Source organism: Chelonia mydas, chromosome 14 (assembly GCF_015237465.2).
Source record: "Chelonia mydas isolate rCheMyd1 chromosome 14, rCheMyd1.pri.v2, whole genome shotgun sequence".
Taxonomy (NCBI): Eukaryota; Metazoa; Chordata; order Testudines; family Cheloniidae; genus Chelonia; species Chelonia mydas.
In genome coordinates this window covers 3,327,596-3,352,740 of record NC_051254.2, presented here as the reverse complement: position 1 = coordinate 3,352,740, position 25,145 = coordinate 3,327,596, and the positions used below count along the sequence as shown (strand labels likewise).

Here is a 25,145-nt window from a genome sequence, read left to right as displayed (position 1 = left end):
TCACATTAAAACATGGCCAATATGGAAACAAACCGTTTGGACTGACCCCAAATTGGGGCAGTGCCACTTCCCAGGCCACACAGCTGCCAGCTGGCACCGAGTGTCTGTACCCCCAGCGCCCTTCGATTGGGTTTTGGAGCTGCCCAGCTTGCCCCTCCTGGCTCCGTCCCCCGGCGTGCAGCCTCGGGGTGTCTCAGCCTGTTGGGGAGCCTCTTGGGTCAGGGACTCTCCAGGAGGTGCAGTCCCGGCGCCACAGGGAGCTGCTTACCCCCCAGAGAGCGGAATGGCCCCCTGCCCCAGCCGGTCTCCCTGGGAGATGGCCTGTCTCTACCCAGCCTGGTCAGTGGGGCAGGCTCGGGGGGCTATCCTCAGAGACCCAATGTAGGTTCATTTCGCTGCCATCCTGTTGTAGAAGGTGTATGGCAGCCCAGCGCATGCCGCAGCCCAGGTGCCCGCTACGCCATCACTCGTCCCCCCCGATTGCTGCGCCGGGACACGCGGCTTCCCAAGGAGAGTGGGGGGTCGCAGCGTGTGGGGCAGGCGGGCCTGATCCTAGGGCTGCCCAGGAAAGGAGGCTGGCACGTGGCCATGCCCTGCTGACCCCTGGCACCTGGTGTCCCGGCAGGTAGTGGTGCTCATGGACCCCATGGAGGACCCTGAGGACATCCTGCGAGCCAACCGCTCCCGCGAGAAATCCTATGTCTTTGACTTGGCCTTTGACTTCACGGCAACTCAGGTGAGAAGCTGGGCCCCTGGAATCCTGCCGGGCTCGAAGCCTTTCATATGGGCCACCCAGCCCTGAGCCTGGAGGATTGGGGGGTCCTCGGCAGGGGACCTTGCTATCCCAGCATCCTCAGCCCCCACCCTGCCCCCTCCCCATCTGCACGACACAGTGGCTATGGCAGCAGGTGCTCAATAGCGGCCGGGCAGCGGGGCTGGGCCAGGCTGGGGGCTGGGCCAAGCCGGGCCCTGGATCTGGTTTCAGCAGCTCCATTTCATGCTAATGTCCACAATACGCTGACACTGGGGAGGCTGCCCCCATCAAATGCCCCCCGCTTCCTTGTAACAATCAAGACAAGCGGGGGCAGGGAGAGCGTGGGGGGGGGACTGTGCATCCCCTCTCCTCCAGTGCCCAGAGACCTGCCCTTCAGCAGGTTTCTGAGCCCCTCATTGGCCCCGGGCGGCGGGGAAGGGAATTGGAACTCATCTAGTGGATGGAATCAGAGCTGCCCAGCTGTGTGTCAGCAGCCCTATACTGCTCCCCGTTGGTGGCGATTCTCCTGCACCTTGGGTGGCAGGAGCCAGGGCATGGAGCACAGGAGGGTCTGAGCTCTGTCCCTGTGCGCTGGGTGAGCACAGGTCTGTCCCAGCACACCAGGGCGTGTGCCTCATCGTGGGGCATGCCAGGAGGGTTAAGGTGGTGGCTGCATGCGGGTGGGTGAGTGGAGCAGAGGAAAGGCCCGTAACGGTGGCTGGACAGCTGGGGAGGGGTCTGGGACCCGGGGGGAAGCTGGATGGTACATGCGCACCCCACATTTTCAGTTGAGGAGAGTTTGGTCCAAAGGTAATTGCCTCGGCGTTGTAGAGGGGGGAGATGACAGGACACGGGGGGGGGAGAATCCTGACATGTCTGTCTGCATCGCCTCCCCACCGGGGCCTGTCACCCTCCCGTCCTCTCCGGCTGCAGGAGATGGTCTATCGCGCCACCACCAAGGGCCTGATCGAAGGTGTCATCTCTGGGTACAACGCAACCGTCTTCGCCTACGGCCCCACCGGTAAGGGCCGCCCCACGCTGGGAACGCTTGCCCGCAGGGGCCAAGGCAGGGAGCCACACGGGGCAGGGAGCCACCCGCGCCTCTGGCCAAGAAGGCAACGTTTCGGCCTCGCCGCCGGGGTAGCGGGAGGGCAGGGTCTGGGAGGGACCCAGGGCCTGCGGGCCCCCAGCTCTGGCACTAAGGAGTCGGCTCAGAGCCACAAAGGGGAGGGTGCAGCATGAAGCAGGTGTCCACGGGGGATGCCTGCGAGCCACTGGTGGCCGGGTCCCCGTCCCCACCCCGCCCAGCACAGACCCACAGGGGATGCCCCGTCCCCTCCCCGCCTAGCACAGACCCATGGGGTCCCCTGCCCGGCAGAGAGCCCTGACTGCCTTCCTGCTGCCCCCCAGGCTGCGGGAAGACGTACACCATGCTGGGCACAGACCATGAGCCCGGCATCTACGCACGCACCCTCCATGACCTGTTCAGAGCCATTGAGGAGACCAGCGATGACATGGAGTATGAGGTGTCGATGTCCTACCTCGAGGTAAGGCCCAAGTGTGTAAGGACAGGCAGGTTGTGTGTTTGGTGCTCATACAGGGTGTATCTGGTGTGTGTGTGTGTGTGTGTGTGTACAGGCGGGTTGTGTATGTATGGTGTGTGTGGTGCTCATACAGGTTGTGTCTGTATAGTGTGTGTGTATGGACGGGCGGGTTCTGTGCGTATGGTGTGTGTGGTGCTCATACCAGGTGTATCTGGTGTGTGTGTGTGTGTGTGTGTGTGGAGAGGCAGGTTGTGTGCGTGTGGTGTGTGTGGTGCTCATACAAGGTGTTTCTGTAGAGTGTGTGTGTGTGTGGACAGGTGGGTTGTGTGTACGGTGTCTGTGGTGCTGATACAGGGGGGGTGTGTGTGTGTGTGTGTGGACAGGTGGGTTGTGTGTACGGTGTCTGTGGTGCTGATACGGGGTGTGTGTGTGTGTGTGGACAGGTGGGTTGTGTGTACGGTGTCTGTGGTGCTGATACGGGGTGTGTGTGTGTGTGTGTGGACAGGTGGGTTGTGTGTACGGTGTCTGTGGTGCTGATACAGGGGGTGTGTGTGTGTGTGTGTGAACAGGTGGGTTGTGTGTACGGTGTCTGTGGTGCTGATACGGGGGGGGTGTGGACAGGTGGGTTGTGTGTACGGTGTCTGTGGTGCTGATACAGGGTGTGTGTGTGTGTGTATGGACAGGTGGGTTGTGTGTACGGTGTCTGTGGTGCTGATACAGGGGGTGTGTGTGTGTGTGTGGACAGGTGGGTTGTGTGTACGGTGTCTGTGGTGCTGATACAGGGGGTGTTGTATAGTGTGTGTGTGTGGACAGGTGGGTTGCGTGTGTGTGGTGCTCATACAGTGTGTGTTGTATAGTGTGTGTGCGCACACGTGTGTACAGACAGGCAGGTGGGGTGTGTAACGTGCATTCGTGTGTATGGTCTGGGAGGTGCCAGGGACCACGGGGACTTGGCTTCCCCTTTCCCCAGCTCACGTGGAGCCCCCAGGGTCGCTCCACCGTCTCTGCCCGTCTCAGTCGCCGGCTTTGTGGTCCAGCGAGCACCCGCTCTGTGCCCAGCGGGCAGATAATCGCCGTGGTAACGCACGGGGACTCCGCCGCCAGCTCGCTGCCTGCGTGGGCTACCACAACATTGACACACGCAGCCAGGCTGCCAGGGAGGAACCACCCACAAAGACTCCCTGGGAGCCGGGCAACGGGGCCGGGGTGGCCGAGCGGATAAATATCCGGGAGTGGGGCCTGGGCAGGGACCAGGGGCACGTCCAGCTCCCTCGTGCAGCCGGGACCCAGCCCAGTCCTGCCGCGGCCTGGTCCGGAGGGTCAGGGCTGAGGGCAGCGTGCCAGCTCCTGGAACCTCATGGCAGGGCTGCTACGGGGCAGGGTGGGGAGCAGACGCTGGGCCTGAGGGAGCTCACAGGTGCCAAGGAGCAAAGGACCCTCATGTTCCTTCTCTGAGCTGTTCAGCCCCAGTGGTGTGGGGGGCTGGGAGCCTGATCCAGGTCTGGGGCCCTGGGGTCTCTAAACCATCAGCACTCGCCAGCCGCTGTCAGTGCCCAGGCAAGACGCTGCCCAGAGTCAGGGCAGGAGCCCGACAGCTGCCAACGCCCAGCGGAGGGGGATTGGTCCTTCCCTGAATATCGGCTGCATTTCCCTGCTGCCGCCTGGCACTCTGCCTGGCCCCCTGAAGGCAGGGGTGCCCTTGGCTTGGGGGAAGGTGAGGCCCCTCCTTGGCATTTTCCACGCTGGCCCCCATTGTGAGCACTGGCATGGCAGGGCTTGATCCCAAGAGCCAGGCAGCCAGGGCTGATGGGGAGCGAAGCCAGGCTGACTGTGGAGCGTGCATTGGGCTCCCTGGTGGTCTGCTGCAGGGTGTGGCCAGCCCAGATGGGTGGGGTGGGGCAAAATGTCATGCCAGCCTCCTGCAGCTCACCCCTGCCTTGGCCAAAGACACAGAGGGGGGTTGTTTGGCTGCCGCTCTCCCTCCCCCGTGCCAACCCTCTCCCGCTGCGACTAGATCTACAACGAGATGATCCGGGACCTGCTCAACCCGTCGCTGGGCTTCCTGGAGCTGCGGGAGGACGCCAAGGGAGTGATCCAGGTGGCGGGGATCACGGAAGTCTCCACCATCAACGCCAAGGAGGTGAGCGTGGGGCACAGACCCCGGCACGACTTTTAATCCTGCAGCTCCCCTTGTCTCCAGCCCCCCCTACACACAGCCTCTCCTGGCCTCGAGCGTAGGAGCCTAGAGACTTGCCCCCTGCCTGGGTGCCAGGCCAGCGGAGCTGGGTCCGGAGTAGCCGTGGTCTGGCTGTTGGCCATGAGTGCCCTGCCCGGCCGTCCCCTCCTCCGAGTCCTGTCAGCGCACTGTCCCGGCGCGGCCCCACAGCCCTCCCCTCCCCTGGCGCGGCGCTGAAGTGACATGCTGCGAAGGGGGCCACGAAACCCAGGGACACTGTTAGGGCACTGGTGGGGCGCGCACTGACCCGGCGCGGCAGGCTGGGGGGTGGAGGGGAACGAACGTCCAGGGACACAGGCTGCATGTGCTGCAGGGGTGCCCAGCGGAGATGCGAGGCTGCCACGTGCAGCTGGGTGCTGGAGGGACTGGGTGGCAGAGCGACTGGCTGTGTCCCACTCTGCCCCCCTCTCAACCCGCCCACCATCGCCCTCTCGCCCCCTTGCCGCCCCGCAGGTCATGCAGCTGCTGCTGAAGGGGAACAAGCAGAGGATGCAGGAGCCCACGGCCGCCAACCAGACGTCGTCGCGGTCCCACGCTGTGCTGCAGGTCACCGTCCGCCAGAAGCCCCGCATCAGGAACATCATGCAGGAGGTGCGGGTGGGGCGGCTCTTCATGATCGACCTGGCTGGCTCCGAGAGGGCATCTCAGGTACGGGGAGGGGGTTCCGGGGGGGCAGCCCAGCGGTGCCAGCAGCCTTTTGAGAACACTTCCACGCACTGTGGGGTAGAGGGGCAACAAGGGGGTGAATGTACAGCGATGTGGGCACATGCCGGGGGCAGGCTCTCGAGTGGGGTGGAGAGGCTCAGTCTGGGTGCTGCAGCAGGTTTTGTCCTGGAGACGTGGCAGTAGCGTGATGCATTGAGGGGACGTGGCCTCGTGGTCTGGGCATGGGGCTGGGAGCCAGGATGGCGCGATTCTAACCCCAGCGCCACTGCAGCCTGGCTGTGGGGCCGCGGTTGAGCCACGTTCCCTTGCTGCGACTGTGAGACAGGGCCGACGACTCTGCCCTGGGAGCTGGGGCTTTGCAGATCCCAGCGAGGGGGTCACTGAGGCCAGGAGACAGGCTCCGACATGATCAGTCGCTGAAGGCAGGGTTCAGGGGCTCCACTCAAGGGATGGCTCCCCCCAAATTGCCAGGGCCCTCCAAGTCTGTGGGGTGGGGCTGGCCCCTCCATGTCCTGAATGGAGAGAGAGGGAACTTGAGAAAGGCAGGACAAAGAACCTACCCCAGTGCCCAGGAAGCTGGGCAGGCCAAATGCATCCACCTTGGTCTAGGTCGGACATCCCCTGTGTGGTGTGTTGTGCTGTGCTGCGGGTACACCGGCGAGCCAGGGCTGGACTAGCAGGGGGCAGTGGGTCGGAACTGAGGGGCACCAGCACAGGTGGGTGATGGACCGGGGTAGGTCAGGCCGACGGGCATGATAACACACACGCTGCCTCCCACTCGGTGTGCCAGCAATGGATACCTTCGGCCCCTAGAGACCGTGGTGATTGGCGCTTCCAGGGGGCCGTGGGTCAGACTGTACATTTGATGGGCACCAGCAGAGCTGTGCGTGGGTGCCCAGGGCCGGAGTCACCAGCTTTGGGGCTGGATCAGTCCTGGGGGTAGGTCCCTCATGTGCCATGGTCCCACGCGACTATGTGTGCCGGGTTCGGCTGCAGTCTGTGCTCCCTGGGGCTGCGTGGGGGACTGGAGCCCTTGCTCCCGGATCCGCTCTGCCCACGCAGTCCTGGTGCCAGGCAGAACAATGGACTTCACCAGCTGGTGCTGCCCGGGTTTAGTCAAGCTCACAGCGCCCCCTAGTGCCGCAGGCTTGGGATTGGCCCTCTTCTAGACCAGTCCCCCTTTCCACACTCCATTTACTGGGCACAGCGTGTGTTTCAGGGGGGCTCTGGCAGTTTCCCGTAGGGGGGGCAGGTCAGATGACCTCGGCTTTCCCTTTTCCAGCCTGGACTCCTTGCTGGTTCAGGTTGTAGCTTCACCTGCGGCTTGTGGAAAGGTGGCACCTGCGGGGGCAGTGCAGGCGCTGGGTTAGGAGATGTTACGGAAGCGCTGCCCACAAGCCGTGGGCTCGCACCGCGCACTGGGGTCTGCTGGAGGCCCCCGTGCGTATTGGGTGGTGTTGTCGGGTCATTTGTGGGCACTGGGCTGTGCACACTGATTTGTTATCTAGGGTTGCGTGTGTGTCTGTTATTGTAGGGTTGCTTGTTTGCACTGGCTTGTTGGTGCTCAGAGCTAGGCTGTTGCCTTTGATTTTCTCTCCTTTAAAAAGAAAAAAGACCATTTAAGTGGGGGGGGGGGATGGATGTTTCCAAGCAACCAAACACTCCTAGTCACGAGCGCTTTGCCAGTGGAGGAGTGGGACCATTGGCCACGCCATGCTGCGCCATGCCCTGCAGGGGGTGCTGGCGAGGGCCCCAGTGGGAGCTGTTGTGTGGGTACCAAACCCGCGCCCTGAGCCGCGCCTTCCCCGACGCCCGCCCAGCCCCTGTCACTCTGCCGGGCGTTGTCATGTCCAAGCCGACTCTTCCGTGTGCTGCTAGGCACCTGCAAGCCGGGGGTGTGCTTGGGAGTGGCCATGCACAAGGCCCCGCGTGCCCCTCCCCCAGGGCTGGCCCCGAATCTCTGCCTCACACCCTTGCCCTGCCCCCACAGACCCAGAACCGTGGGCAGAGGATGAAGGAGGGAGCCCACATCAACCGCTCGCTGCTGGCGCTGGGGAACTGCATCAACGCCCTGAGCGACAAGGGGACCCCCAAGTACGTCAACTACCGCGACAGCAAGCTCACCCGCCTCCTGAAGGTACAGCGGGGCGAGCGCCCGCCGGACCCTGGGCCAGGGCGGGGCGATCAGTAGCACCTTGCAGAGGGCAGTTGGGGTGCAGGCCGGGGGAGGGGGCCCAGGGCTGGAGCACCCCAGCGTGAGTGACACGGCTCCAGCTCTGCACAGCTCGGTCTGGCCCACATCAGCCCGGGTGCCGTGCGTGCCGGGAGGTCGGGACCACCGCGGCGTGGCCAAGGGGCCAGAACAGCGCAGGCCCCTAGCGCCAGGCTGGGGGTGGGCAGACGGGCCTGGGCCCAGCTCGTTCCGGTTCCAGTGCCTGGGGCAGAGGCCTGGGGATAGGACTGCAGACCCCGGCCCTGGCGGACACCCAGCCCCACGATCCTCTGTCTCCAGGACTCCCTCGGGGGCAACAGCCGCACAGTCATGATCGCCCACATCAGCCCCGCCAGCAGCGCCTTCGAGGAGTCCCGCAGCACCCTCACCTACGCCGACCGCGCCAAGAGCATCAAAACCACGGTACTGCTGGCACCCGGCCCGGGGCACCCAGCGCCCTGCCCTCCCTTCCCCCACTCGGCGCCCCACCCTCTGTCCTCTCACCGGGTGCCCTGCCCTCCCTTCCCCCACCAGGGGCACCCAGCGCCCTGCCCTCCCTTCCCCCACCCGGCGCCCCACCCTCTGTCCTCTGACCGGGCGCCCTGCCCTCCCTTCCCCCACCAGGGGCACCCAGCGCCCTGCCCTCCCTTCCCCCACCCGGCGCCCCACCCTCCCTTCCCCACCAGGGGCACCCGGCATCCTGATCCTCCCCCTTGCCTGGGCACCCAGCACCCCGCGCTCCTGCCTTCTAGGAGAGACCCGCCCCCCTTCCCCAGGAGCAGCCGGGGTGCGGTGCTGGCGGGAGTCGCCTCCCCAGCGCACTGACCCTTCGCCCCGTCTCCGCAGGTGAAGCGGAACCTGCTCAATGTCTCGTACCACATTGCCCAGTACACCAGCATCATCTCGGACCTGCGCAGCGAGATCCAGCGCCTCAAGTGCAAGATCGACGTGCAGGGGCCGCGCCCGGCCCGGGGCGAGCGGGGTGACATCCGCCACATCCAAGGTAATGCCGGCTGGGCCGGCCCTCCCTGCTGCCAGGCCCATCACCGCTCATGGGGCACGGGCTGCGCCTGCCCCGATCCCACTGCCCCACTCCCTGCTTCCGCCGGAGCCAGGTGCTGGGCTCCCGGCCGCGCCTTCTCCTCAGCAGAAGGCAGTTGGGCAGCCGTGCCCCCACCCCGCTGGAGGGCAGCTGGGCGGCCGTGCCTCCACCCCGCTGGAGGGCAGCTGGGTGGCCGTGCCCCCACCCCGGGGGAGGGCGGTTCTGATGACCCAGGAGGGATCCCTGCATGCTCCCATGCGTGCGATGCCCTGGGGACGGCAGCTGCTCTGTACGTGCCCTATCCGGCAGGAGGCGCCCCCGCAGTGACCAAACCCACCCTTCGTGTGTTACAGCCGAGGTGCAGCTCCACAGCTCCCTCTGCGACCGGCAGGAGATGGCCCAGCTGCGGGAACAGCTGATCGGCGCCTTCCAGGAGCAGATGGACCTGCGGCGCCAGCTGATGGAGCTGGAGAACAGCTACATGGAGATCCAGATCGAGAGCACCCGGCACCTGCTGACCATTGCGGAGTAAGCACAGCCCTGCCCAGCCCCCACAGAGAGCCGGGGTGTCACTGGGGCTCCAGGAAACCTCCTCCCTCCCTGTATAACTGGCCTGCCGGGCTGGGCGTCTTGAGAAGATCTCCCTGGCTCAGCAGCCGGCGGGGGCTGGTCAGTATAGCCAGGTAATGCCCAGCCAGGTTTACTGCCCTGTCAGTGGGCGAGGAGCGCCACGTGTCAGCAGTTGGGCATAGCCAAGGCCCGGGAGGTTGCAATCTGCCAGGGGCTGACGCTCGCGCTCTCCCCTGGCCACTCCAGCTGGGACCAGGAGAAGAGGCGCCGGGCGCAGAAGTGCAGGGAGGAGCTGAGGAAGGAAGAGAGCGAGAAGGATTCGGACACCGGGGACGAGCAGCCGGACGCGCCGGAGCCACAGGAAGTGAGCTCGGCCAGGGAGAACATCGCCGCCCTCATGGGGGAGCAGAAGAAGCTGCGCAAGCAAAAGGTTCCTGGGATGGGGGGGGTGAGGGAGAGCTCAGGGGGAGGTGCTGTGGGACTGGGCTTTGGGGCCTGATGGGGAGAAATTAGCTTGGTGGGTCTCAGCCCAGGGCTGGGTGCCCCCCCACACAGCCCACCCCTGCCCCACCGCTCGATTGGCATCAGCTGTTGTGACTGCCAGGTTCTGGTCAGAAATGGTCCGGGCTGGGATAGCAGGGGGGCTGCAGGTTCAGACTGAGGGGCAGAGCTGGTGGGCGGGGAGCCCAGGGCTGGGGTAGCAGGGGCAGTGGGTTGGGATTGAGGGACACTGGCAGAGCTGGAGGGTGGGGTGCCCAGGGCTGGGGTAGCAGGGGCAGTGGGTTGGGATTGAGGGACACTGGCAGAGCTGGAGGGTGGGGTGCCCAGGGCTGGGGTAGCAGGGGCAGTGGGTTGGGATTGAGGGACAATGGCAGAGCTGGAGGGTGGGGTGCCCAGGGCTGGGGTAGCAGGGGCAGTGGGTTGGGATTGAGGGACACTGGCAGAGCTGGAGGGTGGGGTGCCCAGGGCTGGGGTAGCAGGGGCAGTGGGTTGGGATTGAGGGACAATGGCAGAGCTGGAGGGTGGGGTGCCCAGGGCTAGGATAGCAGGGGCAGTGGGTTGGGATTGAGGGACAATGGCAGAGCTGGAGGGTGGGGTGCCCAGGGCTGGGGTAGCAGGGGCAGTGGGTTGGGATTGAGGGACACTGGCAGAGCTGGAGGGTGGGGTGCCCAGGGCTGGGGTAGCAGGGGCAGTGGGTTGGGATTGAGGGACAATGGCAGAGCTGGAGGGTGGGGTGCCCAGGGCTGGGGTAGCAGGGGCAGTGGGTTGGGATTGAGGGACACTGGCAGAGCTGGAGGGTGGGGTGCCCAGGGCTGGGGTAGCAGGGGCAGTGGGTTGGGATTGAGGGACACTGGCAGAGCTGGAGGGTGGGGTGCCCAGGGCTGGGGTAGCAGGGGCAGTGGGTTGGAATTATGGGGCACCAGGAGAGCTGTGGGGGCTACAGCGGGTCAGGATTGAGGGGCACCAGCAGAGCTGGATGTGGGGCACCCAGGGCTGGGCTAGCAGGGGGCAGTGGGTCGGGAGGGGCACCGCAGAGCTGTGGGGAGGAGCCCAGGGCTGGGATAGCCGGGGCTGTGGGTCGGGACTGAGGGGCACCAGCAGAGCTGTCGCGGGGGGGGGCGCCCAGGCTGGGAAAGCCGGGGTCCATCTCGCCAGGGGTCCAGTCCATGCCATAGTGACCCCGGGGACAGGCTGGTCATGTGGGCAGGCCCGTGACACGGGGCCCTGGGCTGCTCTGCACCCGCAGGCGGAGCTGGAGAAGCGGTTCAGGGAGATCGGCCAGCGGGGGCGGCGGCTGGAGGAGGCCCTGCCTCGGCGCATCAGCTCGGAGGAGCAGCGCGAGGTGCTGAGCCTGCTGTGCAAGGTGCACGAGCTGGAGCTGGAGAACACGGAGATGCAGTCCAGCGCCCTGCTGAAGGACGGCGTCATCCGCCACAAGAACTACGTGGTGCGGCGCTTCGAGCAGCACCGCAGCCTCTGCGACCGCATCATCCAGCAGCAGAGGCAGATCATCCACGGTGCGGGAGTGGGCCCCCCCCCGCCGGGGCTGGGGGATCTGGGGGGGGCTCTGCGGGGCCCTGGCGCCCCCGCTGCAGCCGGCGCCGTGGGGTTGCATCACAACGCGAGGATGTCGTGACGGGGCGAGGCTGGGTTGCCATGCAGCGGGGCTATGTCATGGGGATGCCACGTCGCGGCGTGATCGTGTCAACTCAAGCGCCCCCATCTCCTCCTGGCCTGGCCCAAACCCCTTCCCCCGGCCCCAGGCTCGCCTCTGGCCCAGGGACCTGTGTGTCAGGATTAATGCAGGGCTGGGTGCCCCTGGGTAGGTCTGGGGGTGCTCCCATAAGTCTGTGACCCCCCACTTCCATCTACTCCTCTCCCTGCAGAATATCACCTCTCGGTCCCGCACCACCTGGAGGAGCTGTATGAGATCTACCTGCGGGAGCTGGAGGAGGGCAGCCTGGACCGGGTTGCCAGCCTGGACCGCGTGGCCGCCAAAGCCCTGAAGGTACCTGTAGGGGGCGCTGGTCCCTCCCTCTCGGCTCACACCCCACGGGGTCAGGACATCACTCAGCCCTTTGGAAACAGAGCGGGTCCCTGGGTGCTCTCTGGGCCCTCATATACCCTGGCACAGGAGGGGGTGACCAGCTCCAACCCAGGCACAGTGAGTGTGGCTTCCAGCCCCCAGATGTGGTCCCTGGGGTGTCAGCAGCACACACAGTGGGGAGCTGGGGGGGCCTGGGTGTTGGTGGGAGGGGGCAATCAGAGAGCAAGATAATTTTCCAGGGGAGGGAGTTGGGGGGCTCAGTATGGAGGGGTTTCCTCTAGCCCCAAAGGGCCAATCCACCGGTGAGGGAAGGGCAGAGAAGCTGCAGCCGGCAGGCTGTGTTCTGCAGCACCCCCCAGGGGACCCCTAAACCGCAGGGCGGCTGGGCTGGACGTAACAGCAGCTGATTCCCCCGCAGGATACGTCTCTGCCCAAGATCCCCCACCTCCCGGCTGCTGAGAGCGCCCTGGACTCCGACCAGGAGAGCGTGAGGACGCTGGGCTCGGAGCACCAGCCACTGCTGCGGCGTGACTCCCGCAGGCAGGCCCTGCCGCCCCTCGTGCTGGACGCAGAGAGGTAGGGCCCCGCCTGGGGGCAGGAGGGGCCGAGCGCCACGCGTCCGGCCCAGGGAGTGTCCCGCACACGTGGGTGTCTGTGTTCAGCACCCAGCCCTGGGGCTCTGGCTGCCCGCAGATCCTGGGGGAGGCGTGAGTGACGAGAGGCTGGATGCAGCAGGTGGGCAGAGAGGAGGCTGCCAGGCCCAAAGAGGAAGAGCCGGCGGGGGGGCGCGTTCAGAGCAAAGGGAACCTCCTTGTTGCCCCCTCAGCCACAGCTGTTCCCTGATGTGTGGGCCTGGGAGGAGAAATGGACACGATATCAGCAATGGTTTTGTTCATTTACAAAAGTCCTGTTCCCCCGACCGCTGTAGAAACAAACAGCAGCTGGCAGCTTCCTAGCTCAGAAACCCCCACGGCCGCCCCTCCTGCCACTCTGTGCCCAAGCAGCTCCGTCTCTGCTTCCCATCCGTGTCACGCCACTGCTTCTCCTGGCTTCCTGCTGCCACGCCCGGGCTGCAACCCCTGGCCTAGTCCCCGCGTTTGCAGCTAGGGAAATGTCTGCCATGCGTCTCGGCTCTGACCTGCCAGCTCCAGTTTCCTGCTGCCCCACCTAGATAGACGGGCTCGACTGCTCCTCCTTGAGCCTGCGATAGGGCAGCCGGCAGAGCCATTGGCTTTCCTGAGGTCTGGGCTTGGCTTTGGATCCAAGACTCCACCAACAGGAGCCGTTGGCCGCTTTCAGCACAACATCCCGCGCGCGTGAATTCAGCACTCTCCCTCGCTCTGTGCCGTGTCTCTGCTCTGGGTGTGACGGGCGTCTGTCCCTCTCCGGCAGCGACCCGGCCCAGGTGTTCAGGACCAGCCCTCGGGTGCGGCAGATCAAGAGTTCGGCTGTGCTGACCCCGCCCCCCATCCACATGAACGGCATGGTGACCCAAGAGGTGCGTGAGGCAGCGTGGGAAAGGCCCCGGTGTGGGAGGTGCCAGGGGCCCAGGGCACGGACCCGCCTATGTGAAAGGCAGCATTGACTAGTAGCTGGAGTGCTGCACAGAGCCAGGAGTCCTGGGGCTACTCCTGGCTCCGCCACTGGCCTGCTGGGTGACCTTGGGCAAGTCACTGTGCCTCGGTTTCTGCCTTGTCAGCCTGGGCTCTTCAGCCCAGGAGCTCTTTGGGGCAGGAGCTGTTCTTCACTGTCTGTGCAGCACCCGGCCCGCCGTGGCTCTGGGCTCGATGGCGGTTACCGAGTGTGCGGGATTCAGAACCGAAAAATCCAATGGAAACTCTGGGCCAGATTCCGCTCACGCTGCCTGGCGTCGGTCTGGGGTTGCTCTGGGTTTACTCTGGGCAGGGCTGGGCTCTGGGCTTTTTACCGCCTTTCTGCCCTGCCCTGCCCTGCCCTGGCCGGTCCCATCCCAGCCCGACTGGGCAGGCAGCGAGTGCAGAGCGCGCAGGTATTTCCGCCAGGCAGCGGCCAGATGCGCTCACCTCCCGTCTCTCCCCAGTACCTGCACCGGGGGAGCCTGGCCAGCCTGGAGAGCCCCCCCAACTCCTCCCCGGACAGCAGCGAGAACTGCTCGGACATCGCCCTGACGCGCAGAGGTGAGGAGCTCTCGGCGCGGGGTGGGGCCGGGTTGTGCCGTCTCCTCCTCCTCTGGGGAAGGGAAGGCACAGACGGTGCCAGGATGGTGGCAAACGGCTCCTGCCAGCCACACTGGGGCCTCTTAGAGCCCCCCCCCCGAGCCCTAAGAGTCAGGGGCTTCTGGGAAACTCGGGGTGGGGGGTCATGTCCTGCACGCTGCCCCCATCTGGGATGCTCTTAGGTTCGGTTTGGGGCCATCCCATCCCCAAGGCCCCCAGACTGTGGGGAGATAGGGGGCTGGGCAGGGAGGCTCAGGCCCCCAGCGTGGTACGGACTACGACGTGTAGTGTTGCCTGCCCACGCGCACCAGCTGCAGTGTCTGGCCCAGGCTTTAGCAATGGGCCATCTCCCCTCCCCTCCCCAGCCCCGCCCGCCTGATCCCAGCCACGGAGCCAACGCAGGGTACAGAGTAGCCAGTGCTCGCCCTCCAAAATGCTGCAGCAGAGCCCTTGGGGGATGGATCTCTTTCCTGACGTGGGCCGTCTGCCCTCCGGGTGTTAGGGGCACCGCGGGCACAGTGAAGATGAGGCTGAGGGCATGATGCTTCCAGTTTGCAGATCCAGGTGGGGGAGAGGCTGGGGGGGGGGGGTCAGGAAGGGCCCCAACCCCCCCAGATCTGGACCATGCGACTGGGGTGGCCCCCCGCCCTCACCCAGCCAGGTCCCCCCTCGCTCTTTCACGCCGGTGCCCGCTCTTTGCAGAGCGCAGGGAGATCCTGAGCAGCACCAAAAACATCGCGGTGAAGGCTGCCCGGCGCCGCTCCAGGGTGCTGGAGTCCGACCGGCTGCACCTGCTGGAGCCCATGAAGGAGCGGAGCAGCCTGTCGCTGCACTCCCTGAGCGAGAGCGAAGACCCCCTCTCCCCAGAGACCCCCGCTTCCCGGCGCCCCCCCTGCCCCGGCCTGCAGCATGCCGCCAGCGAGGACAACCTGTCCAGCAGCACCGGGGAGATGGCCTCGCGGGCCGAGGGCCCCTGCCCCAGCCACTCCCCCGGGCCCTGGCTCCGGGGGCACAAGGAGGCTGGCAAGAAGCTGGAGAAGAGAGAGGAGTCGCTGGACGGCAGAAGGCGGAAACGACGGTCCAGGTCCTTCGAGGTCACCGGCCACGGGGTACGTGCCATCCCCATGCCAGCTGATCCCCTAGGAGCTGGTCCCGGAGAGTCCCTTTCGGGCCAGACCCCCAACACCTGCGCTAGCCCTGGACTCCCCAGGGGAGGGGCTGGGGCAGTGCATTTGGGGATGGGGCTCCCACTGCAGGAGCCAGGCGCAAGGCAGGCAGGGATGAGCCTGTGGCTTACCCCCAGTGCACTGCATGCTGGACTGGATAGTCTCCCCCCTCGTCTCCCATTGGCACAGAGCGGGGCGCAGGGGCGGCTGTAACCCTGGATCTGAGGTTCAGGGTTTGGGATCCAGGGCCCAGGGCTCTGTCACGTCACCGAGCTGCCCCCTGGGCTGAGCTTTGCCCCCGAGCCGCTGTGACCGTTTCTCCCCCTCCCCTCCCCCGCAGCTCTCAGGACCGAAGACCAACGTAACCCGGTGTCACCCCCTCGAGAGCAACTCCGAGCACAGGATGGCAGCGGGGGGGCAGCCAGCGCCGCACCCCCGGGCGCCTGGCAAAGCCAAAGGGAGGCTCCCACAGAGCCAGCATGCAGGTGGGTGAGCCTCGGGCTGGCTGGGGCCATGGCGCCCGGCCAGGGCTACCCACGCTGGCTCTGTGCCGGACAGAGCGTGCCCGGGCCATCGCAGTAACTCCTGCCAGGGCATCGCCCTCGGTGCCAGTGGCAGCGTGCTCCAGCCCTTGGGCAGCCCATGGGCATGGGGTCCTGCCTCCCCGGTGTCCTGGCCTCCACTGCACGCAGAACAGGACCCTGGCTTGCTGGAACTGGGCCTGATGTCCCAGGCTGGCACGAGTGGCCCTCTCAGCCCCTCCCGCCATCAGCCACTGTGGCGGAAGTGGGGGTGCCCCAGGCTGAGCCCTCTCTCTGCTCACACACCGGGCACTACCCGGCCCACAGCAGGGCCAGCCGCTCCCACGCTGCCTTCCCAGCGTCCCTCCACCACACCTCGGGGGGCAGCCTCTAGCTCCTTCTGCTGGCCCCGTGGTGTCCCCTGACGCCGCTCCCAGACTTGGTGCCCCCAGGCCGGCAGGCGGCGAAATCCCCAGTCCAGCCTGTCCAACCCCTCCCCCAGGATGAGCCGCATCATGGGCCCGTTCTCTGCTCCTCCCGCAACGAGCCTGTGGCGCTGGAAGGAGAGGACGGAAGCCAGGGACCATTGGCACAGCAGAGCTGGGGCCAGCACCCAAGCGCCAGGTTCCCCAGGGTGGGGAGCTGCTGTGGGACCCGGATCGGGGCCGAGCTCCGCTTTGCAAACCTCTTCAGCTTGTTTCCCTCTCCCCCAGGTCTGGGGGACCCGGCATCTCTCCCGCTCCCCCTCCCTCCTCCCGGCAACTTGAAGAAAGGCCCCCAGCCCAGCCAGCACCCCCGCCTGAGCTACATCACGCTGAACGGCACCAACGCTTACGCCAAGGACGGCAGGAGCCGGCGCTATTGACGGGCTGCGGGCAGACAGCCCTGGACTGGGAGGGCCCAGCCCTCGGGGCGGGGAGGGCAGGGGCTTGGGAAGCCTGGCAGGACTGTCCTGGAGGCCTGGCATGCCCAGCTGCTGCAGGGACTGCTGCAGGGACTGCCGGGAGAGCAGGGCGCAAGGGGGCTCCTCTGGGTGGAGCCGGCGCAGGGCCTGGGACCTGCAGGAGGAAAGGGGTTTACCAACGTGGTTCTCATGGACTATGATTCTCTCCCTCCTCCTGGCTGCCCCGCAGCTCTGGCTGCTGGGGCCTGTCCCTTCCACAGCCCTACAGACACGTTCCCTCTACCCCTCCATCCGAAGCGCTTAGACCGCCGTGTCCCCCTTGCCGAGGGTTACAGGGAGCTCCCTCTGGAGAGTCGCTTGGCTGGCGGCCAGCCGCCTGTTCCCAGCTGGTCACTCTGTTCACAGCTCCACGCCCCAGCTGCCATGGGACAGGTGGGGGCAATGGCATGCCAGGCATCCCACTGACCCAGTGTGGATGGACGCCAAGCACCCATGCAGCTCAAGCCCCGCGGTTTGCTGCCCTGGTGCCTTCCCTCCAGACTGCTGGCCTCACCCACCCCTCCCACTGGCCTCCAGGCATGGGCTGGGCTCAGGGTGCCACACTCCCTATGCACCCCAGAGCTTCCTGTGACCGCTGCCACCCATATACACCTGCCTGCTACCCCACCATGCCGGCTGCACTGTGCCCAGGGCTCTGCCCCCGCAGGTGCCCCCCACGGCAGGTCGATGCTGCAGCTCTCTGAGGCCGTGGGGACTGGTGCCCTGTCTGCACCTCCGACCTCAGGTTTCCAGCCCCCCGTATCACTCCCTTGCTCCCCAGGAGCTGCAGCTCCCAGTCCCTGGAGGGTCTCGCAGTGCTCAGCAGCACCCCTCTGCTGGCAGAGTAACCGCAGGACTGGCCTGCCGCAAAGGGAGTGTGGCTGGAAAGCTGGTGGCCATGAATCCGGCTGGGGGCACCCCGGCCTTCCCTCATTAAACCCACAGTGCGTGTGCACCATCAATAGGGAGTTCAGGGCCTCCCGGCTCTGCTCCCCCGGGGCCAACTGTGGCTGAGGATTGTCTGCGAGTGTCTTGTGGGGAGGGCAGGGGGTGCCCCCAAAATGGTCTCCTGCCCTCCCAGCTCCTGGGGTGAGTGGAGGCAGGGAGGGGATCTCCCTGGCGTGGCCAGCAGGCAGGAGGCGTGTGGACCCTGGTGCTGGCTCAGTTACACTGTAAATAAAATGTGTTGCCAAACTCTTCACCTGGCAGGGTCCAATCCTGACCTAGCATGGCCAATGGGGCCTGCAGTGCTCAGGATCAAGCCCTTGTGTTGCAGCTAGGATGGCCCAGGATTCCAGCCAGGCCTGGGAGCTCTACAGCAACAGGGGCTTGGGGCAGGGGGGCTCCCTGCTGGGCCCAATCCAGGGGCTCTCAGTGCCTGCACAGCACCCGGGTCTCGCCCATTGGCTGCGGGGCTGCCCTGGTCTCTGTGGGTATGTCCAGGGACTCTGAACCTGGGGTTTTTACCTGGCAACGTTGTTTTTTATTCTTCTTGTTAAGGCTAATTTAAAAGTGATTTGTTGAGATTCTACGGCCCGATTCAGTTGTGCTTCTGCAGCCTTCGGTTGCTTGTTTTCCTTGTCTTTGGGGAGGATGGCGCGAGTACCCAGCTCGGGCCCACTCCAATGGCCAAGCCAGCTGGCAGCGAGCCCTATGCTTGGCTCCAGCCTCTGCCACTGACTGTGTGACTTGAGCAAGTCATTTAATTCTGCTGTGTCTTGGCTGGTCACCTCTCCCTGTGTCTCGGGGCGGGGTTTGCTGGCGGGGCACTTGATACCAAGGTTCTGGGTATAAAGGGTTAATAACTAGTACTCCCGGTTAGACACTAGCCGCCATGGCTAGCATGTGGCTCCGGAAGCCCGGCGATGGGAGGCATTACACATGGTTATAAACAGCCTCTTGGATCCTGCAGTTGATTTAACCGTTAACTGAACCATCTGTTCATCATTTATTACCCCTCTGTAAATGAGCCTTCTCTCCAGGCAGGCCCCCTTCCCAGCTGTGCGGTGCTAGGCAACCCTGCCCAGTGTTTGCCATGTTCACTGGGGCATGAGCTGGGCCACGTTGACCCGGGTGTTTTGGAAGCAATTTGGGCTCAGTGAAGCTTGCGCTGTTCAGAGCCCCCACAATCGTGGGAACCGTTAGAACCAGAGAGAGGCGCCGGTCTCCAGGCAGGAGTCCCTGAGAGAGGGGCTCTGACCCGGGCTAGGCAGGACAGACTGGATCATAATGGTCCCTTCTGGCTTTGGGGCCTGTGAGCCTCCGGGGCAGAAGGCCGGAGGTCACCCTGCTACCTGTTGTGAGCAGCATTTCAGGGACATCCCGACAGAGGGAACGTCTGCGATGCTACAAGACAGCCCCCCTGAAAGCAGCACCACCCAGAGGCTCTTTTTCGGCTGTTTATTTGGAAGTTGGTGTAAGTGACATTTGTCTCCCGGGCGATGCCTGGGGCCTCCTGGACAAAGAGAAGCAGCTGGTGTCTGTCTGTCCGTCAGGTCCATGGAAGGAGGAGAGGCGAACGCAACGCATGCTGGGAATTCCCAGTGTCTGGCTGTCCCGTGCTGCAGCGTGGGGGGCTCTGAGTGGCTCAGCTGGGTCAGAAGGTGCAGCAGAACCGGGGGAGCCGAGTGGGCGAATCCCTCCTGGGGAACGCTCTGAATTCCCTCGGCCAGCTCACTTACCCCCACCGGGGTGCCCTGCCCTAGCACTGCCAGGCTGGGACTCCCACCGTGCCGCCTGCCTTGGCCGGGAGCCGGGATGACTGGCCTGGAGGGACCCCCAGAGAGCCAGTGATGGGAGTGTCGGGTGGGGACCCGGCTGGTTCCCACGGCGGATCCTGCCAGTGCAGACAAGCCCTCCCTGCTCGAAGCCTGGAGTGACAGCGTGTGTCAGACCCTCTTGGGAGCTGGGGGGCGGGTGCACACAGTGGACAACAGAACTAGCTTTAAAAGGGGGGGCGGGTGGAGGTTGGATTTTGAAGGGAGACACTCAGGGGCTTGGTTTTCAGTGTCCTCCAAGGGGCGGGACCTCTTCCTTTGCCTGTATCCGCAGGCTCTGACCCTCCCAGCACCCTGAGAGCCCGGCCTGGGGGAGACGTGGCATCGTGGTCGTCCCCCGCCCAGCTCAGAGGGGCCCTGAAGTCGGAAGGGGTGGAGCTGCCCTTGCAGGAACATCTCTGGAAACAATCTCGCTGCTTTAATTCACTTCTATCTAGGAACCCCTCCACCCCCAGCTCTGTGAGTTCAGCGGTTCTCTGCGCGGGGCACAGGCCGCCCCCTCCAGGGTCCGGGCCCAGCGCGCCAGGCTACGGGGGTCACCCTGAGCAGCCAGTCCCCAGCACCTTTCCACCTGGCTACTTCCTGACCTTGATCAGCGAGTGGTAGACGGGCTTGACAATCAGGTGCAGGTGCAGGGAGTTGTCGATCAGGTACTCGGAGGTGCGCTTCTGCAGGTCGGCGTGTGCCAGGAAATCGGCCAGCTCGTCCGTGCTCTGGTGGAAGCTGTAGGCGTGTTTCACGAAGATTCGCCCCTGCTGCCGCACCCCCACCAGGACGGTCTTCTGGAAGCTGACGCCCGCGAAGTCGGAGCTGGTCATAGCCGGGGTGATCACCAGCCGGGGCCGCCCGTCCTCGATCCGGATGGACTGGATGGCTCCGGAGACAGAGTCCGAGTAGACGGGGCGCAGGCTGACGGGCAGCCAGCGCGGGGAGAAGAGGACGTTCCAGGTCACCCGCTTGCTGGCGTCGTGGTTGCTGGGGCCCAGCTGCGTTTGGAAGCTGGTGCTGCGGTCGTCGCGGGCCGGGTTGCTGATGACCCACGGGGCGCCCCAGGAGCCGGAGAGGTAGTTGCGGGGCAGGAACATGCTGCAGTTGACGTCGAAGTACTTGGCGAAGTGGAGGGGGGAGGCGGAGTGGAACTGGAAGGCCCGGAAGAGCAGGTCCTGGATGGCGCCATAGTGACGCACCATCACCGCCGACTGCTTCTGCAGGTGGAAGAGGTGGCCGGGGGGGATCATGGCGTAGCGGATGGAGCGCAGCAGCTGCACCGCCACGGGGGCTTCGGGCTGCTTGCGGCCCACCCACTCCTCGAGGGCGGTGTACAGCTCCAGCTCGCTGTGCAGCACCAGGTCGGAGCGCTCCAGCAGCAGCCCCAGCAGCTCTGCGCTCGCCGTGGCCCACTCGGCGCCGCCCATGACGGCCGAGAGGTTCCAGGCCAGGAACTGCAGGCAGCTCTCCTGCAAGCCCACATCCCCGATCTTCACCGCGTAGTGATACCAGCCGACCACGTGGCCCTGGCTGGACTCGCTGGCCAGGTGGCTCTTCATGTACTCGGCCACCCCGCGCTGGAGCGTGGAGACGCGATATTTGCTAGCGAGCCGGTGCAGAGGGATGGCCTGGTGCAACAGGATGGAGATCTCCCCACAGTACAGATACCTGGGCGCAAAGAGTGACCCAACACCCCCAGCATTAGCTCTCCCCACACCTAACGGGGAAGGGCAGCTCTGCTGGTGCCCCTCACTCCCGACCCACAGCCCCTGCTATCCTAGCCCTGGGCTCCCCCCGACATCCAGGCCTGCCGGTGCCCCTCACTCCTGACCCACAGCCCCTGCTATCCCAGCCCTGGGCTCTCCTCCCCCAGACAGTGCCCCACACTCCTGACCCACAGCCCCTGCTATCCCAACCCTGGGTCCCCCCCACCCCAGCTCTGCCGGTGCCCCCCAGTCCCGACCCACAGCCCCTGCTATCCCAGCCTTAGGTCTCTTTGGCATAATCTCTGATCTTTTAATAAACTATTGGTGTGGTCTGGGGCATCTCTGCCCAGCTCCCCGGTGAGGGGTTGACCCCAGCTCCCTGGCAGCGTGGGCCCTGTAGCCCTGATGCCCGCCCTCCCTCTCTCTTCTCTCAGCCCCTCTGCCAGTATATTCCTGGCTCATTTTGTGGCTGGCATAGAGCTTGTCCGGCTCTCCCTGCGCCCAGCCTCTCTCCAGATGAGGGAGTGGTGCCAGCGGCCTGGTCCCCTGGGTGAGGAGATTCCCCCCACCCCACCTGCCCAGGGGTGTCAGTGCCCCCCTCCCGCACCTGCCCAGGGCAATCAGAGCCCCCCTACACACACACACCTGATGAACTTCTCGAAGAGCGCGGCGCTGTCGGCCGGCTCGTACAGCGTCACCGCGGTCTGGTTGTGCAGGAGGCGCTCGAAGGCTGCGCTCTGCAGGCTCAGGAGCAGCTGGTGGGCGTGGAAGACCTTGACCTCGTCGGAGCCGGCGGTGCGCACCCGCAGCACGGTGTCGCTGGTGTTGCCCTTCTGCAGCAGCTCCTGCAGCCGGTGGAGCAGCGCCAGCGAGTGGTTAATGGTGGCCCCGGCGGCCTCGCCGCTGAGATCCGCCTTCTGGGCTGTGCGGGGGGACAGACACGCTGAACTGCGGGGCCAGGGGCTGTGCAGGGGGCAGGGCACGCGGGGGCTGCCAGGCCAGCCTGTGGCGATGGGTGCTGTAGCACCTGGGGGCGATGGCTGGCGGGGGTGGGAATGGCACATGGGGCTGGGGGAGGAAGGGCGGGAGGAGGGGGTTGGGAGGAGGATGGGCACAGGGAATGAGGAGGGGTTGTGGGCACAGTAGTGGAGGTGATGGGGGTGCTGCGGGCAGGCGCGGGAACCCCCAACACAAAGTGCTGTAACCCACAGCCTCTCTGCACAGCTCGCAAAGGGTTCACGGCCCCCTGGCCCAGCCCCTCTGCGGCTCTCTCAGGTGAGACAAAAACACCCCCAAGTCAGGCCTGGAAGAGACCCGGGAGTTCATCCAGCCATTCCCCAGCCCCGAAAGACTCAGCCCGCACCCCCCTGGTGCCCTGAGAGGAATGACAAAGAGCCATCTGTGATGAAGTGGGACTGTTCTTAATGTTTCCTCTGAATAGTGTGGAGGTGCCTCAGTTTCCCCTATGCAGTTCTTAAGTATCTAGGGGGTGGGGTAAGGGTGTATGATCATTGCAGAGCCCTAGAGGGCAGGTGTGTGCAGGGGTCTGGACACAGGGAATGGCCGACACCCTGTTTCCTGGCAATTGATGGCCTGGGCCCTTCCCCCCTGCAAGGTGAGAGCTAAAGGGTTGGAGAACAAAGGAATCCGGTGACCTCCCGGCCAGGGAAAGGGACAAAGCCCAGAGGGGGCGGGGGCTGGAGGGAGTTTCAGTTTGCGGCTGGCTGGGGACATGGAGTGAAGTACAGACGGGGTTGTCTGGCTCACTGCCCCTCTAAATGGACCCAGCTGAGGGGTCCTGTTCTCTGTACCTACAAGCTCTGTGTTAGACCATGTTCCTGTCGTCTAAGAAACCTCTGTTTTACTGGCTGGCTGAGAGTCCCGTCTGACTGCGGAGTTGGGGGGCAGGACCCTCTGGCTTCCCCATGAGCCCTGCCTGGGCGGACTCGCTGTGGGAAGCGCACGGAGGGGCAGAGGATGCTGAATGCTCCGAGGTCAGACCCAGGAAGGGGGAAGCCGGGTGAGCTGTGTGTCCTGAAGACAGGCTGCTCACAGAAAGGAGACTTCCCCAGAGTCCTGCCTGGCTTCATGGGGAGCAGTTCCAGAGCATCGCCCGGGGACTCCGTGACACCATCATGACCCGTTCCATTCCTGGGCTTGGCCTGGGTCCCAGCTGGCTCTGATCGCAGGCCCTGATGCGGGTGTCGATCAGGGGTCTCTCATGGGGCAGTGGGAGGAGAAACCCGCCCTGGGACGTTATCATCTTGCTGCGGATTCGTTCTCCCCCTGACGGCTGAAGGGCCCCTTGCTCCGAAACAGCGCCTAGAAGATCAGAGTAACGTGTGCGCAGGAGGACAGGATCCGAGCCCTGGCCCAGGGACACGCTGCTCCCCACCCACACGGGGCTAGCTCAGGCCAGCGCAGGGCTGGCAGCTGGCTGTGAAATTCCAGGCCCAGTAGCCAGAGGCTACTCAACTCAGGGGCTTCGGTTCCGCTCCCTGCCCCACAGCTGAGCCCTTCCCCTGGGTGGCCCACTTGAGCCGCTGGGAACCCCCTTGAAAGAAGAAATGGCTTAAGCAGCTGGCCTGTTCCCAGAGGCCCCAGTCTCTTGCGTTTGGCCACTGGCTCACTGGCCACCCACCCCGTGGAGCAACTGGGGGCACGGCACACACTTCGGCTGCCCCCCAGCGCCGGCTGTCCAGGGTGCCGGGGCAGCCCAGAAGCCCGCTCCCCCAGAGGTGATCCCAGCTAATGGGGGAGGTTCCCCAGGCCCTGGCTACCAGAGCGGCTATTTGCTAAGCCCAAGGAGCTGGCTCCCAGCCACCCTGACTCTGATTCGCAGCCCGTCATTAACTCAATGAAAACGCTGCCACTTCGCTAAGGGGATGAATTAAACCCAGCTGCCGAGCCAAGTTTCACTTCACTGCTTTCCAGCAGCTTCCTGCTCCTGCTGCCCAGCCAGGAACGGAGGAAATGCCGGGCCGGGGGGAGGAATCGCTTCTTCAAGGGACAGTGCCCAGAGCTGCCACTTCTGGCAAACTCGCGCTGTTTGTGGATCCGTCCCGAAAAGCCAGCGGCGACTGGGTTTGTGGCTGTTATCCAGAGAGCAGGAAATGCCCCCAGCTTGGGCATGGCCTCTGGGCGCCAACGGCAGGGCCTGTCACTTCTTTTGGATTCGCTCCCTCTGCCTGGCCCCCAGCCCCGTGGCACTGGCCTATGTGGCAGGCACGCTTGCCTCAACTTCTCTGGAGCCAGAGCCGCTTGCACCCGCTGTGAATTTGGCCCGCTATTATAGCTCTTAAATCCACATGGTGGGCGGTTATCCTGCGGATTACCCTTCCCCGCACAGACGAGCTCCCCACTAAGCCCAACAGGGCGGGGATTAGCAACTTGCTTGCAAGCCAGGCCGGAGGGGTGGGGGGCTGTTCCCGTCCCACCGCAGCTCGGGGCCAGGCCGCTCCGTCCTGGCATGGATTCGCCGCGCCAATGGGCCTAGCTGGGGCGCTAGCACCCAAGGGCGCCATCGGGGCATGGTCTTGGCTGACAGCTCAATGGCCCAAGTTGCAACTTCAAGGTCAAGGTGGATGCCCCAGGCTCCGGCTGTTCTGTGGACCCAGAGCAGGCTTGGCTGTGCAGAGCTGCCAGCGCAGCCGCTTTCCCTTCCCCAGAGCGATCTGCTTTGCCCCACCCCGGCCCCCCGCCCCCCATCAGTCCCCGGCGCTGCCCCCACTGCTCAGCGGCCTGGCGCCCTCCCTTACCTGCTTGGACGGGGAGTAAGAGCAGCAGCAAGGTGGCCCAGCCGCAGCCCCCGTGCCGGGGCACGGCCGGCCTGGCCCCCAGCAGCCCAGCCATGGCTCTGCCAGCACCCGGCAAAGGGAATCAGCCCTGCACTGAGCGGGTGATGTGCCTCCCTGACTCTTTATGTAGGACACTGACCCTCCCAGCCCCGCGCCATTGATTGGTGGAAACGGACAACAGCTGTTACCAAGGAAACCACTTCAGATGGTGAATTGAGTCCCTTTCAGCACGGTGGCGCGCCCGCCCGCTGGCAGCTTGTCCCCGGGGTGGCTGGGGCGCCCTGGGCGCCCCACCCCCTGCCAGCGCCAGGCAGCCTGTGCTGAAGGAGCGCAGGCCACGAAATGCCCACACGTGTGCCCACTTGATTCCGCTCTCTGCACTCGCCAGGCGTGGGCACGGCTTGCCCGGGCAGCCCCGCGGGCTTGGAGGGGCCAGTGCCCGTCTGCACCAGGGTCACGGGGCAGCGGCCCCATCGGAGT

General features: G+C 65.2%; 2 protein-coding genes across 2 annotated transcripts in view; one reads left to right on the top strand and one right to left on the bottom strand.

Annotated features, from left to right (window-relative positions):
• Nucleotides 1-18,294, top strand: part of KIF19 (kinesin family member 19) — a 30,717-nt gene extending 12,423 nt beyond the window's left edge. Inside the window, exons 3-20 of the mRNA XM_037914170.2 lie at nucleotides 626-736; nucleotides 1,688-1,775; nucleotides 2,165-2,301; nucleotides 4,313-4,438; nucleotides 4,988-5,182; nucleotides 7,191-7,337; nucleotides 7,713-7,835; nucleotides 8,259-8,415; nucleotides 8,808-8,982; nucleotides 9,271-9,454; nucleotides 10,772-11,042; nucleotides 11,412-11,533; nucleotides 11,991-12,148; nucleotides 12,965-13,070; nucleotides 13,632-13,728; nucleotides 14,470-14,876; nucleotides 15,274-15,418; nucleotides 16,168-18,294. Coding sequence (XP_037770098.2) covers nucleotides 626-736; nucleotides 1,688-1,775; nucleotides 2,165-2,301; nucleotides 4,313-4,438; nucleotides 4,988-5,182; nucleotides 7,191-7,337; nucleotides 7,713-7,835; nucleotides 8,259-8,415; nucleotides 8,808-8,982; nucleotides 9,271-9,454; nucleotides 10,772-11,042; nucleotides 11,412-11,533; nucleotides 11,991-12,148; nucleotides 12,965-13,070; nucleotides 13,632-13,728; nucleotides 14,470-14,876; nucleotides 15,274-15,418; nucleotides 16,168-16,319 — 2,901 coding nt within the window. The 3' untranslated portion in view covers nucleotides 16,320-18,294. The remainder of the gene's footprint in view (nucleotides 1-625; nucleotides 737-1,687; nucleotides 1,776-2,164; nucleotides 2,302-4,312; nucleotides 4,439-4,987; nucleotides 5,183-7,190; nucleotides 7,338-7,712; nucleotides 7,836-8,258; nucleotides 8,416-8,807; nucleotides 8,983-9,270; nucleotides 9,455-10,771; nucleotides 11,043-11,411; nucleotides 11,534-11,990; nucleotides 12,149-12,964; nucleotides 13,071-13,631; nucleotides 13,729-14,469; nucleotides 14,877-15,273; nucleotides 15,419-16,167) is intronic.
• A 473-nt stretch (nucleotides 18,295-18,767) lies between these two features.
• BTBD17 (BTB domain containing 17) lies at nucleotides 18,768-24,765 on the bottom strand. The gene is made up of 3 exons (XM_037914183.2): nucleotides 24,627-24,765; nucleotides 21,514-21,790; nucleotides 18,768-20,830 (listed from the first exon to the last, which is right to left on the bottom strand). Exons 1-3 carry the CDS (start codon nucleotides 24,718-24,720, stop codon nucleotides 19,750-19,752), a joined length of 1,452 nt encoding a protein of 483 aa, XP_037770111.1. The 5' UTR covers nucleotides 24,721-24,765; the 3' UTR covers nucleotides 18,768-19,749.
• Nucleotides 24,766-25,145: the final 380 nt, after the last annotated feature.